Source organism: Tenrec ecaudatus, chromosome 2, assembly GCF_050624435.1.
Source record: "Tenrec ecaudatus isolate mTenEca1 chromosome 2, mTenEca1.hap1, whole genome shotgun sequence".
Classification (NCBI taxonomy): domain Eukaryota; kingdom Metazoa; phylum Chordata; class Mammalia; order Afrosoricida; family Tenrecidae; genus Tenrec; species Tenrec ecaudatus.
The window spans coordinates 134,393,502-134,405,707 of record NC_134531.1 but is presented as its reverse complement, the minus strand read 5'-3'; the positions used below and the strand labels follow the sequence as shown (position 1 = coordinate 134,405,707).

General features: G+C 37.6%; 1 protein-coding gene across 1 annotated transcript in view; it reads right to left on the bottom strand.

Moving 5' to 3' along the window:
- Positions 1–12,206, bottom strand: part of ADAMTS19 (ADAM metallopeptidase with thrombospondin type 1 motif 19) — a 282,005-nt gene that overhangs the window by 60,406 nt on the left and 209,393 nt on the right. Inside the window, exons 17-18 of the mRNA XM_075543100.1 lie at positions 6,170–6,327; positions 2,239–2,392 (exon numbers count right to left, since the gene is read on the bottom strand). Of these exons, the coding sequence (XP_075399215.1) occupies positions 2,239–2,392; positions 6,170–6,327 (312 nt within the window). The remainder of the gene's footprint in view (positions 1–2,238; positions 2,393–6,169; positions 6,328–12,206) is intronic.

Here is a 12,206-nt window from a genome sequence, read left to right as displayed (position 1 = left end):
TAAATATAGTTCAATATGATAGTCAATTTTCAGGACACTTTGTTTCTGACTAATTGGTGGCACTAGGCACAATGGACTGTTCTCCATTTCTGGTAATTCTTTCTTTAATTGTTTTACACAAGAACATTCTCTTGGCTTCTCTCATGCGGTCAATTACTCCTTTTGATTGTATTTGTTGCCTTTCCCTTGTCTTCAAACCCTAAAGGGTAGACATACAATATTCCAAGAGTTTCTCTCTCCCTGCCTCCCTTGCCCGCTCCCTCTCTCCCCCCTCCCCCCCCCCCGCCCCACCTCTTTTTTTTACTCCTTTGGTGATTTTTTTCCCGCCCTGATGTCTAAGTTTTAAGTTAACATCCATATATTTAGTATATCTAGCTTAGACTCTCATCCTGAATGCCGATTTATGTTCCTGTTTGTTTGCTGTCGTTCCTAGCTGTACAGAAGCCACCTCAAACTTATGTTGAGAATCAAAGAACCTCTTAACTCTGTTCTACCAACTTTCCTATGTAAATGCACGGACGCTTCCTTTGAGAAATGTATTGGTCCAAAAAAATCACATCGTCCTTGAAAACTTGATTTCTCTCATATTCCACATCCAATCTAGCAACACAGGCTGTTAGTTCTACTTTCAGAATAGATACAGAAGCTGAGCACTCTTCCACTCCCATTTACATTGCTATGACTGAGATTGAACCACGTTTCTCTCTTGTGGGTTATTGCAGTAGTCTTCTGACAGATCTTTATCTGCCTTAACCATTTCCCTCTATCGAATCTCTTTGCAACTCAGAAACAGAATTCACTTTTACAAACTCTGCCTTCAAACACCCAGTGATTTTCCATGACTCAGAACAAAGCAAGTTCATGCTAGCATGCTTGCTATTATTCCGACCTACTAGTTTCCCTGCCTCAGGACCTTTGCTTGTCACTCTCCATTCCCAGGTAGTCTCATAGATATTTTAAGTCAAGTATTTCAAGATATTTTAAGTCAGCGTGACCTTTTCAATGAAGCCTTTTCTGACCACCATATTTAAAATCTCTCCTAATTTCACAATACCCATCTATTTTCTTTTCTTGCTTTATTTTTGGCCAGAATTTTTATTACAATTTGATATGATAACATGTAATTAACTTCTGTGCTTATTTTCTGTCTGGAATTTTCCCAGACACTGACATCTCATGTGTCCCAGTCTTGGTTCATCCTTGCTCATACATACTGCAGCAACATTTATGCTACCCCTATTATTAGTTTCTTTGTCCCCCACCTCCAAAAATATATTTCACTTATTTGCCAAAACCACATTACATTATAATATTATAGAGTATATTATTTGTAAAATTAAATATAATGTTTATTTTGTCTTAAAAGGAACTTGATACAATGGAGCTATTGAAAGTTTATTATTAGATTGATATGGACAGTCAAGTACTAGGCTACTGATACAAATGATTATTGATGGAAGATAGGGATGGCATTCTCTTGAACCTTGCCTTAGCATTACGGTTAAACACTTGGTTGTGAGCAATGACAAGCCATCTAACCAGCGGGAAGCAATCATTTGTCACATCTGTGCAATAAAGAATTAAATGTTTACCTCTGGGTACAACTTATTTTGAAGCCATTCTTTTAACTCTTCAACCTCTAATACAAAAACAAAACTGAAAATGGATCATTTTAGGATGCCTATCTATTCAAAACAGTGTCAAGTTGGTTAAAAATAGTAAACTAAATTGGTTTTGGAAACTAAATATTTTTTTCAAATGTTCAAATAACACATAAGCAAAACCAGTGTTGCTCTTTCAAGGCCCCCTTATACTTAATGCCGAACTACAATTCTTGTGAACAGGGATAATGTGAAAGTCAAAACAACTGAGATTCTATGAATGCACTGAAGTCCACATAGACCTAGACTGGTGTGAAGGTCAATTTTATAATAAAATGCATTAATATTTCTGAAAAGCAATGATCATATTAAGTAAGACATGTAACCATACTAAATAATAGTTCTTCACTTCATGTTAGATATTTCCACCAAATAGTACAGGGCACGTTAAGTTTAGGCATCACTTGTGTCACACATGAACAACAGACACACACACACACACATGCACACACATACACACACACACCTTTTAAAATTGCAATGCTCATGGGTTCTAGAATAGAAGAGAGGGGGTCTGCCGTAATTACCCTTGGTGAAAATCACTGATGTTTTGAAAACATAATTAAAAATTGCTCACCTCCTCCACATGTGGTATCACAATCCTCCCAACCTGTGTGTGTCCACATGAATAAAGGCTCGGGCTCTTTAGAGCTCTGGTTCTCTGGAAGAGGGTCTGATGGAATAGTGTATTCGTAGTGAAGACCATAATTCTGGTCTTGAAACAGCAGCACCTACAATATATAAGACGATCCAAGACAGATGGGTGAAATTAGAGCATATTCCATCTAAATGTTAAAACTCAAGTTAACGATGCCTTAAAATTTATATTACATGGTGTTTGTTCATGATCCCTTAATATTTAGTATGGACGTGACATTATTGTTTAAAAGTTGAAATATCAAACATTTTTAAAAATAAAAAGAGAGATCTGTACTTACCTCTAAGCTAAAGAAATCACAAAGAAAACCCCATCTGAATGTCAGAGATACCAGATTTTTTTTTTTTTGTCAAGTCAGTGGAAAAGGTGATTTCCCACAGCAGGGTGCATGTGTGAGGGGACTTTGGGTTTTACACAAGTGGGAAGATGCAAGAATGTGTTCTACATAACGTCAATATACGACTCACAAACTAATATGAAACGTAGCCTTTATATAAACAGAAAACATGAATGGGAAGCCCCTGAGGCAGTAGAGGATGAGGAACAGTCTTGGGAATTCCCAAACATCTGGGAACATTAAGAAAATTAGAGAAGAAGAATTTAATTTCGTATATGCTCAAAGTTAACTTAATTTTGGAAAAATTAGTTTTCATTTGCAATATACAAAGTTCCCCATGAAGTATTCAATAAGTGTTCACTGAAAATCTACATGTATGTACAGATATGTGAATACTTTAATAAACCAGGAAGGTGTATGGGACTAGCTAAACTTTGGGCCATCGTGGACTAGCCCGTAGTGAAATAACATGTCTGTTTGTTTTCCACTGGCCCCAGGGCCAAGCCAGTATCAGAGCCTGGCTCACAGTGGCAATCACAAACATGTTTAAATAAAAGAAAAACCTGAATAAAAATGTGTTTATTTATAAATATATTTGAACAAAATTTGTGAAGTATGTCATTTCTATGACTGTGAGATTGAGATCAATATATAGACTACAGTGTGATATATAAAGTTTATCTATATCTAAAATTTAAAACTACACTGAATTATTATAGAACTTCATTCATTATTTAACCAGTAACATGACAGATGTAGGCACAGGTGATTCAGAATTGCCTCATACCATGTCTGAGTGAGGCAGGGGTAGTGTGGGGAATGGGGCTATGAACTGGAATTGGCTTGATGGCAACGGATTTAGTTTTTTTTGGTTTGGTGGGGAAAACGAAAAAAAAAAAAGGGTCAACTTTAAGAGTTTGAGCATTTCTATTATATCTTATTTATTTCCTTTTCTCAAAGTTATATTCAATATATCAAATATAATGATTAACTCATTGCCACAGCGTCAGCTGTGACTCATAGAGACCCTATGAGACAGAGTAGACTGCCCTGTGGGTTTCTGAGACTAAGGTTTTTCTAGAATATAATGTCTTATCTTTCCCCACAGAGCAACTGGTAGTTTCAAAGTGCTGAACTTGTGGCCAGCAGCCAAACATGTAACCTACTATGCCACTGGAGTTCCCTAGAATGATTAAGATATCTTTTTTATTATATTTAAAAAGTAGTGTGATAACTTTACAAATAAAATATGTCAAGAATAAAAATAACACCTTTAGACTCACACTTGATGTGCTGGGCATTAGTTTTGAGATCGTCGCATTGTAATTTTGGCATTAAATATCTGAATTTACTAATATAAGGAACTTTTAGCTAAATTAATTTTAGCTAATTAAAGAAAATTGGCTTCCCTTATTTTGTCTATAACCAGACGATTAAATCACTTTCAAAGTTATCACATTGGTAAATAAAACCAGCTGTTTATCAACTTACCTCTTAATTGAAAATATGTTTCCTAATGATTTACCTTGTCATAGAACTTTATATCGTCATGGACTCTCTAATGCCATTCAAAATAAAGAAGTTGGCTACAAAACCATAATCTCTTTTTGAAGCCATTTGAAATTGGCAGCCTTCTTCGCAAGAAGGAAAGTGTGAGAATGTTAAAGTCGAGAGGCACAAATTGAAGCGTGGGGGCACTTCGCATTGCCTTTCAAAATTTAGTACCAGATTTTGGTCTGCAATCGTCCTTAAAGAAAAAATTTTAGAAGGGTAGTTTCCCTTGGATTACTGAATAAACCCAGGTCACATCTATGCCTCCTTTTAAACACAGTTCACTGACTTTACATATGATTTGTGCTTCCAGGGAAAACCATGATAATTACCAGTTAGATTAGAGACTCTGTCGCAAGGAAATGCCTCCACCCAACACGGAGGTCTGACATAAGATTTTGAGTTAGAAGCTCAATGTCATTCTTTTGAAAAGGTAGTTTGCATTTAATAAGGCAAGAAACCCAATGTCATTTAACCAATTGCAGGGATCTGCGTGTTACCTCCTCCCTGGGGGACTGACAACAGAGGGTGGGGGGTGAAGGGAGATGTTGGACAGGGCAAGTAATGTCAAAATAATAATTTATGAATTATCAAGGGTTCATGAGGGAGGGGGGAGCAGGGAAGGAGGGGGAAAAAAAGGACCCGATGCAAAGGGCTTAAGTAGAGAGCAAATGCTGTGAAAATGATTAGGGCAAAGAAGGTTCAGATGTGCTTTACACAATTGATGTATTTATGGATTGTGATAAGAATTGTATGAGCCCCTAATAAAATGTTTTTAAAAATATGTTTGCTCTTGATACTGCTGTTATTTTAAGTGACTCAATTATGGAAGCAACCAGGTATTGATCATACAAAGTTGTTTTACTTATTATTTTTTTCTCCACATGCTGTAATGTCAGAATGGTGGCATTTTTCCTCCAAATAAAAGAATAAGGTCCAAACAAATTGTGGGGAGATGCACAAAATAATGATTAAAAGTGCACATTTTATTATTTTAAAATTCTATTTTCTACTCCTATACCTCTGTCCCAAGGCTGGAAAGAATTTAGATTTACACTTCGTATCAGAAAAGAGCCGAGAAGAGCGTTAACAACTGTGGTGTGGGTGGTTACTTGTTGGGCTGTGAATGGCAAGGTCAGCAGTGTGAAACCCTCAGCCACTCCAAGGCAGAGAGCTGAGACTTTCTACTCCCATAGAGCGTGATACCCTTGGGACCCCACAGAGGCAGTTCTACCCTCTAGGGGTGCTGTGAGTTGGAATTGATTCGATCATTATAAGTTTGAGAAATCACTGGCTGGATGACATGGTGCCCATTAATTAGCCTTTCTAATACTTCCTTGTTGTTGTTGTTGTTGCAGGTTAAAACACAAATTCATGGGATTGTTATGAGGATTAAATCTATAATGAATGTGAATTAAATGTTATGATTAGTCATATTATAGGACTTTCTTATACACATTCACAGATTGTTAATAGATGTATGTCTTAGGGGGGAATACAAAAAGCAGGCCTTTGTCTTAGTCAGTTCCAACTCATAGCAACTCTACGTGCTCCGGGGTAGAAGTGAGTGCCACAGGGTTCCTTGGCTAGAATCTTTATGGACACAAATTACCAGGCTGTCTTTGGTGAGACCATGTAGTAGATTCAACCCCCCAACCCTACTGCTTAGATAAGCTTAGGCAAGTGAAGTGAAAATATTTGAGCAAACCCGAGAACTCTGTAGGAAAACAGGAGGTCCTTTTTTCCTTCTACTTAACCTATATTTCCAGTCTCTACTATATTTCCTAAAAGACCTTTTTGCCCTTGTCATTATTATAGTTTATAGATTTCAAGATGTAAAACACATAAAAAAGCCCATCTTTTGGAGGCATTTTAGACCATTCTAATTAGAACAAGGCTTGAGAAGGCAGGCTGGGACCGTCATCTGCAACTTGAAGCTGATGACATGAAGCTATCACATACCAGGACGTGCAAAGGTGCAGTGGTCGGGCCTTTGGCAGAGATCTTTTCCCAGAGGCCTCGTCGTAGGTAATGCACCGTCGTTCCCGCTAGATTGAATGCTCCAGAGTGTTCAATCTTCCAGTCACTGTTAATAGACTGTTTGCTAGCATCTCGGAGAGCTAGGAGGAAGTCCAAAAGTGAGTACAAATAAGTCAGCATCGTTGATCAATATCTGGTTGATACGTTTTTGTTAAAAGAATTCATTGATAAATGGATGTGTCTACACTCTAACACAACACACACCTTTTGAGGTCATGGAGAGCAATTCCTGCTCCTCGACTGTGGCAGATCCCACCACCTCCCCACTCCTTTCACCACAAGTGCCCAGCCACTGTTACCTTCACCTGGGCCACCCTTCCTGAACATTTCATGTCGCATCATTTATTTTGCCCTGTAACCTCCTTTTGGGCACTTAATTGTTTGTTCTCTTTACCCAACTGTTCTATGACCATGAGAAGTTCTATGGGGTAATAGTACATCTCACACATACTCTACATTTCCTATGCCATTCAAACAGTGTTCGATTAAAGAAGGGGGATTATATAACATGTCAGCTAACTGTTTTATTTTGCTATCCTAAATCTGACCACATCTCAGGGAATAATAATAAAGGGACATCCTCTGAAACTATCTAACAAAAATGTACAAATGAAGGTGACCAGAGTATAGTATTTCAAATTGATTTGGTATTCTTGGTAATCAGTATTGCCCAGAAAATGATACACACATATACTAATTAAACTCACACATTTTATTAGCTCAATAACTACCACATATGAAAAATCAGTATTATGGGTATGTGATATTTGTTATGTATCTTTAGCTCTCATACTTTGTTAGTAGAACTCTTGGTTCTGCTTATGACATGAAATTGTGCACATTTTATGACCATAAACAACTATAAAGTGGGGCACGGACATAAGCAAGGTTGTGTCACTCAGTACCATAACTCATGGTATCCCCCTCCCACTCATCCCCCTGGACCTCCTCCTGTACCAGACCATACAGAGTCTTTATTACTGATTATTCTCTGTATTGTACATAGAATAATAAGTTTTAATTACAGCTATAAATTACTTAAATGTAACACTTACTGGCTGACATGAATACCATTAATAAAATTCTTTGGTACAATATGTCTGCATTGAATTACAACATGATTGGTTATGACATTATTAATAACTGAATAGAAATTTATACATTTTTCTCCTCCTTTCCCTCTAAATTTTAATTCAATCTTTAAAAAAAAGGAAAAGGAAAACTATTGGGATAGTTCATGAATACTAATTACCATACTATTTAGAATGTTGCTGTCATTTCATCTTTCTAACTCCAAGTTTTTTCATGTTATATAATAACACTTTGTTTTCTTGCGGCGTCCTTTGAAAATGTCTGTTCCAGTCTGTTTATTTCATCATTTATTCCTTTTGTTTTGGCTCATTCCGGAATGTCTTTGGATGTTCACATTTATCTTTCCTTCAGGTCTTTTTAATGGCCTTATACTTTCTTCATATATGGTGTTCTTGTTGTTATCTCATAGCTTGTCATATCTGTCAGTGTCCAATGACTCAAATCTGTTCTTGAGATGTTCTCAAAGTTAGGTGAGATATATTCAAGGTCAGATTTCGACTCTCATTGACTTGTCTTAATTTTCAACTTTAAATCGAATGTACATTTGATCAAATGATGGAACTGTTCCACAGTCTCCCCTGGCCTGGTTTGGATAGTGATATGTATCTTCTCCCTTGTCTCTTCCCACAGTTGTAGTACATTTGACTCCTGGGTGTCCCATGTGGAGAAGTCCATATGCATAGTCCTCATATCTGTTTCTCTCAAAGGTGTCTGTGATGAAGAAGGTAGGTTTGCAAGATTCTATCCTGTTATCTCCAACTTGTTTCTGTTCCCCCGGCCATATTTCCCGAGTTCAGTTCCTTCTCCTTTGTCTTCAAATTTTGTATTCCAATTGCCAATAATTATCCCTGCATCTTGATCGCATATTTGATTAATTTTCAACTGAATTCATTGGTGTATTTTTTCCATTTCTTTATCAACAGCTTTAATGGTTGGTACATAAATTAGAGAAGTTGCATTGACTGCATTTCCTTTCAGACAGATAAGTATTATCTTTTCAAAACACATATCTTGCAATGTTGGTTTTGCTGATGAATGTGATACCATTAGCCTGAATTTTTATTCCTTGAATAATAAACCATATGATTGTCTGATTAAAAATGGCCAATACCAATCCACTCCAGTTTACTCCTGCCTAGCCTAGGGCATTGATCTTTATGTGTGCCATATCATTTTTGATGACTGCCAATTTTCCAAATTTCAAATTTCACACATTCCAAATTCTGATTATTAATCGATATTTACAGATATTTCTTCTCATTTTGAATCATGCCCCATCAGCAAATAAAGGTTTGGCAGGGTTGACTGCATCCACTATGGCCAAGTCCACTTGGAGGAGGCAGCTCTTCCCCAGTGTTATTATGAGTGCCTTCCCAAAGGAGCTGCTCACTTTGCAGGAGTACATCAGGCAATATTCTGCTGCTATTTGCCAAGTTTTCAGTGGCTAACTCCTTAGATATTGATAACCTTTTGCTTTTTTATAGTCTGTATTGAGTGATGAAGCTATCCTGAAACCTATTCACCTTGGGTAAACTTGCAGGTATTTGAAATACCTGTATGATAGTTTACAGCACCACAGTAACACTTGACTACCACAGTATGACAAACTGAAAAATATTCGAGTCTCAAGTTGTAATATTGAAAGATTCTGTGGCAAAATACTGAATGGTGCAGGAAGCATGAAAAGAAGATGGAAGGAATACACGCAACAACTGTATCCAAAAGAACAAGTTAATATCCAACTATTTCAAAGGTAACCTACCATCAAGGACTCATAGTACTGAAGGAAGCAGTCCAATCTGTACTGAAGGCAAATGCAAGTCTCTAGGAAGTGATGGAATACCAATGGAAAGGTTTCCATTGCTGGGAAGCACTCACTCCCCTAAGCCAAGAAAGGGAAGACGTGCAACCTGCCGAGTGACTAGAAGACATCCATTAATTGTGCTCATTTCAAAGGAAGGTGACCCCACAGAATGTAGAAATGATCAAAAAATATCATTACTATTACATGCATATAAAAATGTGTTGCAGGTCATTCAACAATCGCGGCAGCGGTTATCCTGTTGCTAACAGGGAGCCACCAGGATGGAAGGAGAACCCATACGAGGATGTGAGCAAGAGAGATCCTTGCTGATGTTAGATGGCTCTTGTTTTTTATTGACTATGTAAAGGCATTCGAATCTGTGGTTCATAACAAACTGGATAGTATTGAGAAAATTGGGAATTTCAGTGCACTTTACTTTGCTCACCGTGGACCTTTTCATAGAAGAAGAAGCAATCTTTCAAATACCACAAGGGATTATTACAGAGTTTAAAATCGTGATCCCAATTCTACCTTACAAATCTGGCTAGACCAGAAGAAGTACACTGGTACAGATACGAACTATAAACAGGAAATCCAGGAAAGATGAACCCCTCAGGACCAATAATGAGAGTAGCAATACCTGGAGGGGAAGGGGTAGAAATGGGGAACCGATCACAAGGATCTACATATAACCCCCTCCCTGGGGCATGGACAACAGAAAAGTGGGTAAAAGGACATACCAGACAGTGTAAGACATGACAAAATAATAATTTATAAATTATGAGGGGTTTGTGAGAGAGAGAAGCGGAGAGGGAGGGGAAAAATGAGGAACTGATACCAAGAGCTCAAGTAGAAAGCAAATGTTTTGAGAATGATGAGGGCAACTAATGGATAAATGTGTTTGACACAATGGATGTATGTGTGGATTGTGACAGGAGTTGTATGAGCCCCCAATAAAATGATTTTTAAACTAAAATATAAAATAAAATCAGAAGGTGAATCCACAGTGCACTCTTTCTTCATGAGATTAGTACACAGAGATCAGAATCCAAAATTTTAGAGTATTGGAATCTGTATTACAGAAAATTGGACAAGAGGGAGCTACACAGAAATGATGTTGGGTATTAGGTTTTCTAGTCCCAGCACACTGGAGACTGATGTTTGCATGGTATATCAGACTCAGTATTTCCTCCGTCTTCAAGCTTTATCACTCTTCATTCCTTTTGACCGAGCAACGGCAGTAGTTACACCTTAGATGGCAGCTCACAAAGGTCCTCGTAGCTAGCTACCACAGTGGTACACAGGTCTTTGCCTTTGTGGATTGTGCTGTGTCAGTTAACCGTCGTGTCTCCCAAGACGATGGTCCTGAAGGCTACGCAAGTCATTCTCTCCAAGCATTTGGTTACATCTCAGACGCTTTCATAACTTTATCCTCTCTGCCCTCTTCGTGGCTATATTTATTAGTAAAGGGAAATACCTATGTACAAAATCTTCTGTTAAACCTATATATTTTCTTGGGTGTGCTTCCAATCTCTCGCCCACACCCTGTCAGCTTGCCTACATGCATGCCTTTCTGTCTTCCATTTGTCATTCTCAGCCTAGGAAGCCATATGATTGCTGGTTGCAAACTGATACTTATTAGTTAATTTCAGCTTGTGTATGCATCATATATTGATCAGTATGCATTCCATTTAATTTTTGATGATTTTCAATGATCTAGTCTTATTATCCTATTTTTAAATCCTTCTATTTTATATTTAGAAATATGAGCCATACTATTTATATATATTTCTGAAAATGAAGAGACTTTGTCTTTGTGTACACATTTTGCATTCCATTTTTTCACTGCTCCCTCGGGAGTGTTTCTACACTACCCTGTAGGGCTACTAGGAGCTGGGATCGACTCAATGGTAGTGGGAATTTTCTTTTCAGTTTAATGATAAATGTTAACAGCTGAAATAATTGTTTTAAAATTTTCTTTTTTCATTGCATTTTTGTTCATAAATACTACTTGTTCTTGTTTTATTACATATTTGTCTGCTGTAGTTCACATGCAACCTGACCAGCAAGGTTGGTTGACCTATATGACCTTTTTTGATTATTTTTAAAAATGTAAGCTATAATGATATTTTAAGGATTCTACCTGAAGTTCTCTCCACTTTATAACTTTTAATAAATTACTAGTAGAGCCACGATGTTCAGAAAAACATAATAACAGCACATGGGAATGAAGTTCAAAGAGAAAGTAATGAAAAAGATAATTATATTGAGAGGAGATTAGATGTCTCCTGAGAGATAATATATGGTTCGAAGTAGACAAGTTAATTTGTTAAAGCATGATGAGTTTGCCAAGATTCTGTTTTCCTTTCTCTTTGCTAAAGACATTTTCAGATGAAGGTTTCCAGTGACTTCCTTCCTATGCCTGAGAGCCTTTAGTAAATGTGATTTATGATATGCATCTTCAGCCAAGTTTTTAGACATGAAATGTAGACATTAGTACTGTGTCATTTCATTTCCCCCCACACATGCCATCCCCAAACCCTCCATGTGCCTCACATCAGTAAATGGAAAGATACTTGTTCATTTGTTTAAGTCAGAAACTGAGAAGTAATCCTTGAATCTTCATCTTCTGCCAACCCCCAGAGCCATTTCTAAACTAGTTACCTCAGTTCAACTTCTTAGACGTCCCCTGGAAGCCACTGAGATGGCGACTACTGGGTAGATGTTAGTGACTGCACAATGGCCTCCTCCCTAAAAGATCTGCACCGTATAAACCCTCTAGCCTGTGGGAATCACAGCCCGCTTCAGGTAAGTCCTTAGACGATATGGCCTAGCAGAGACGAGGGTAGTGTCTAGAACTGAGTACTACAATATAGGAACATTTGAAGATGATATAGAAGTTGAGGATCCAGCAAAAGAGACCAGCAAGGGGTATCCAATGAAGTGGGAGTCCTTGGATACAAATGAAGAAAGCGTGCATTGATCTCAGGAGAGGTCATTAGTTGTGAATGCTGTTTACAAGCCAAGCAACATATGACCATTGGAGGTGTCACCTCAGAGCAC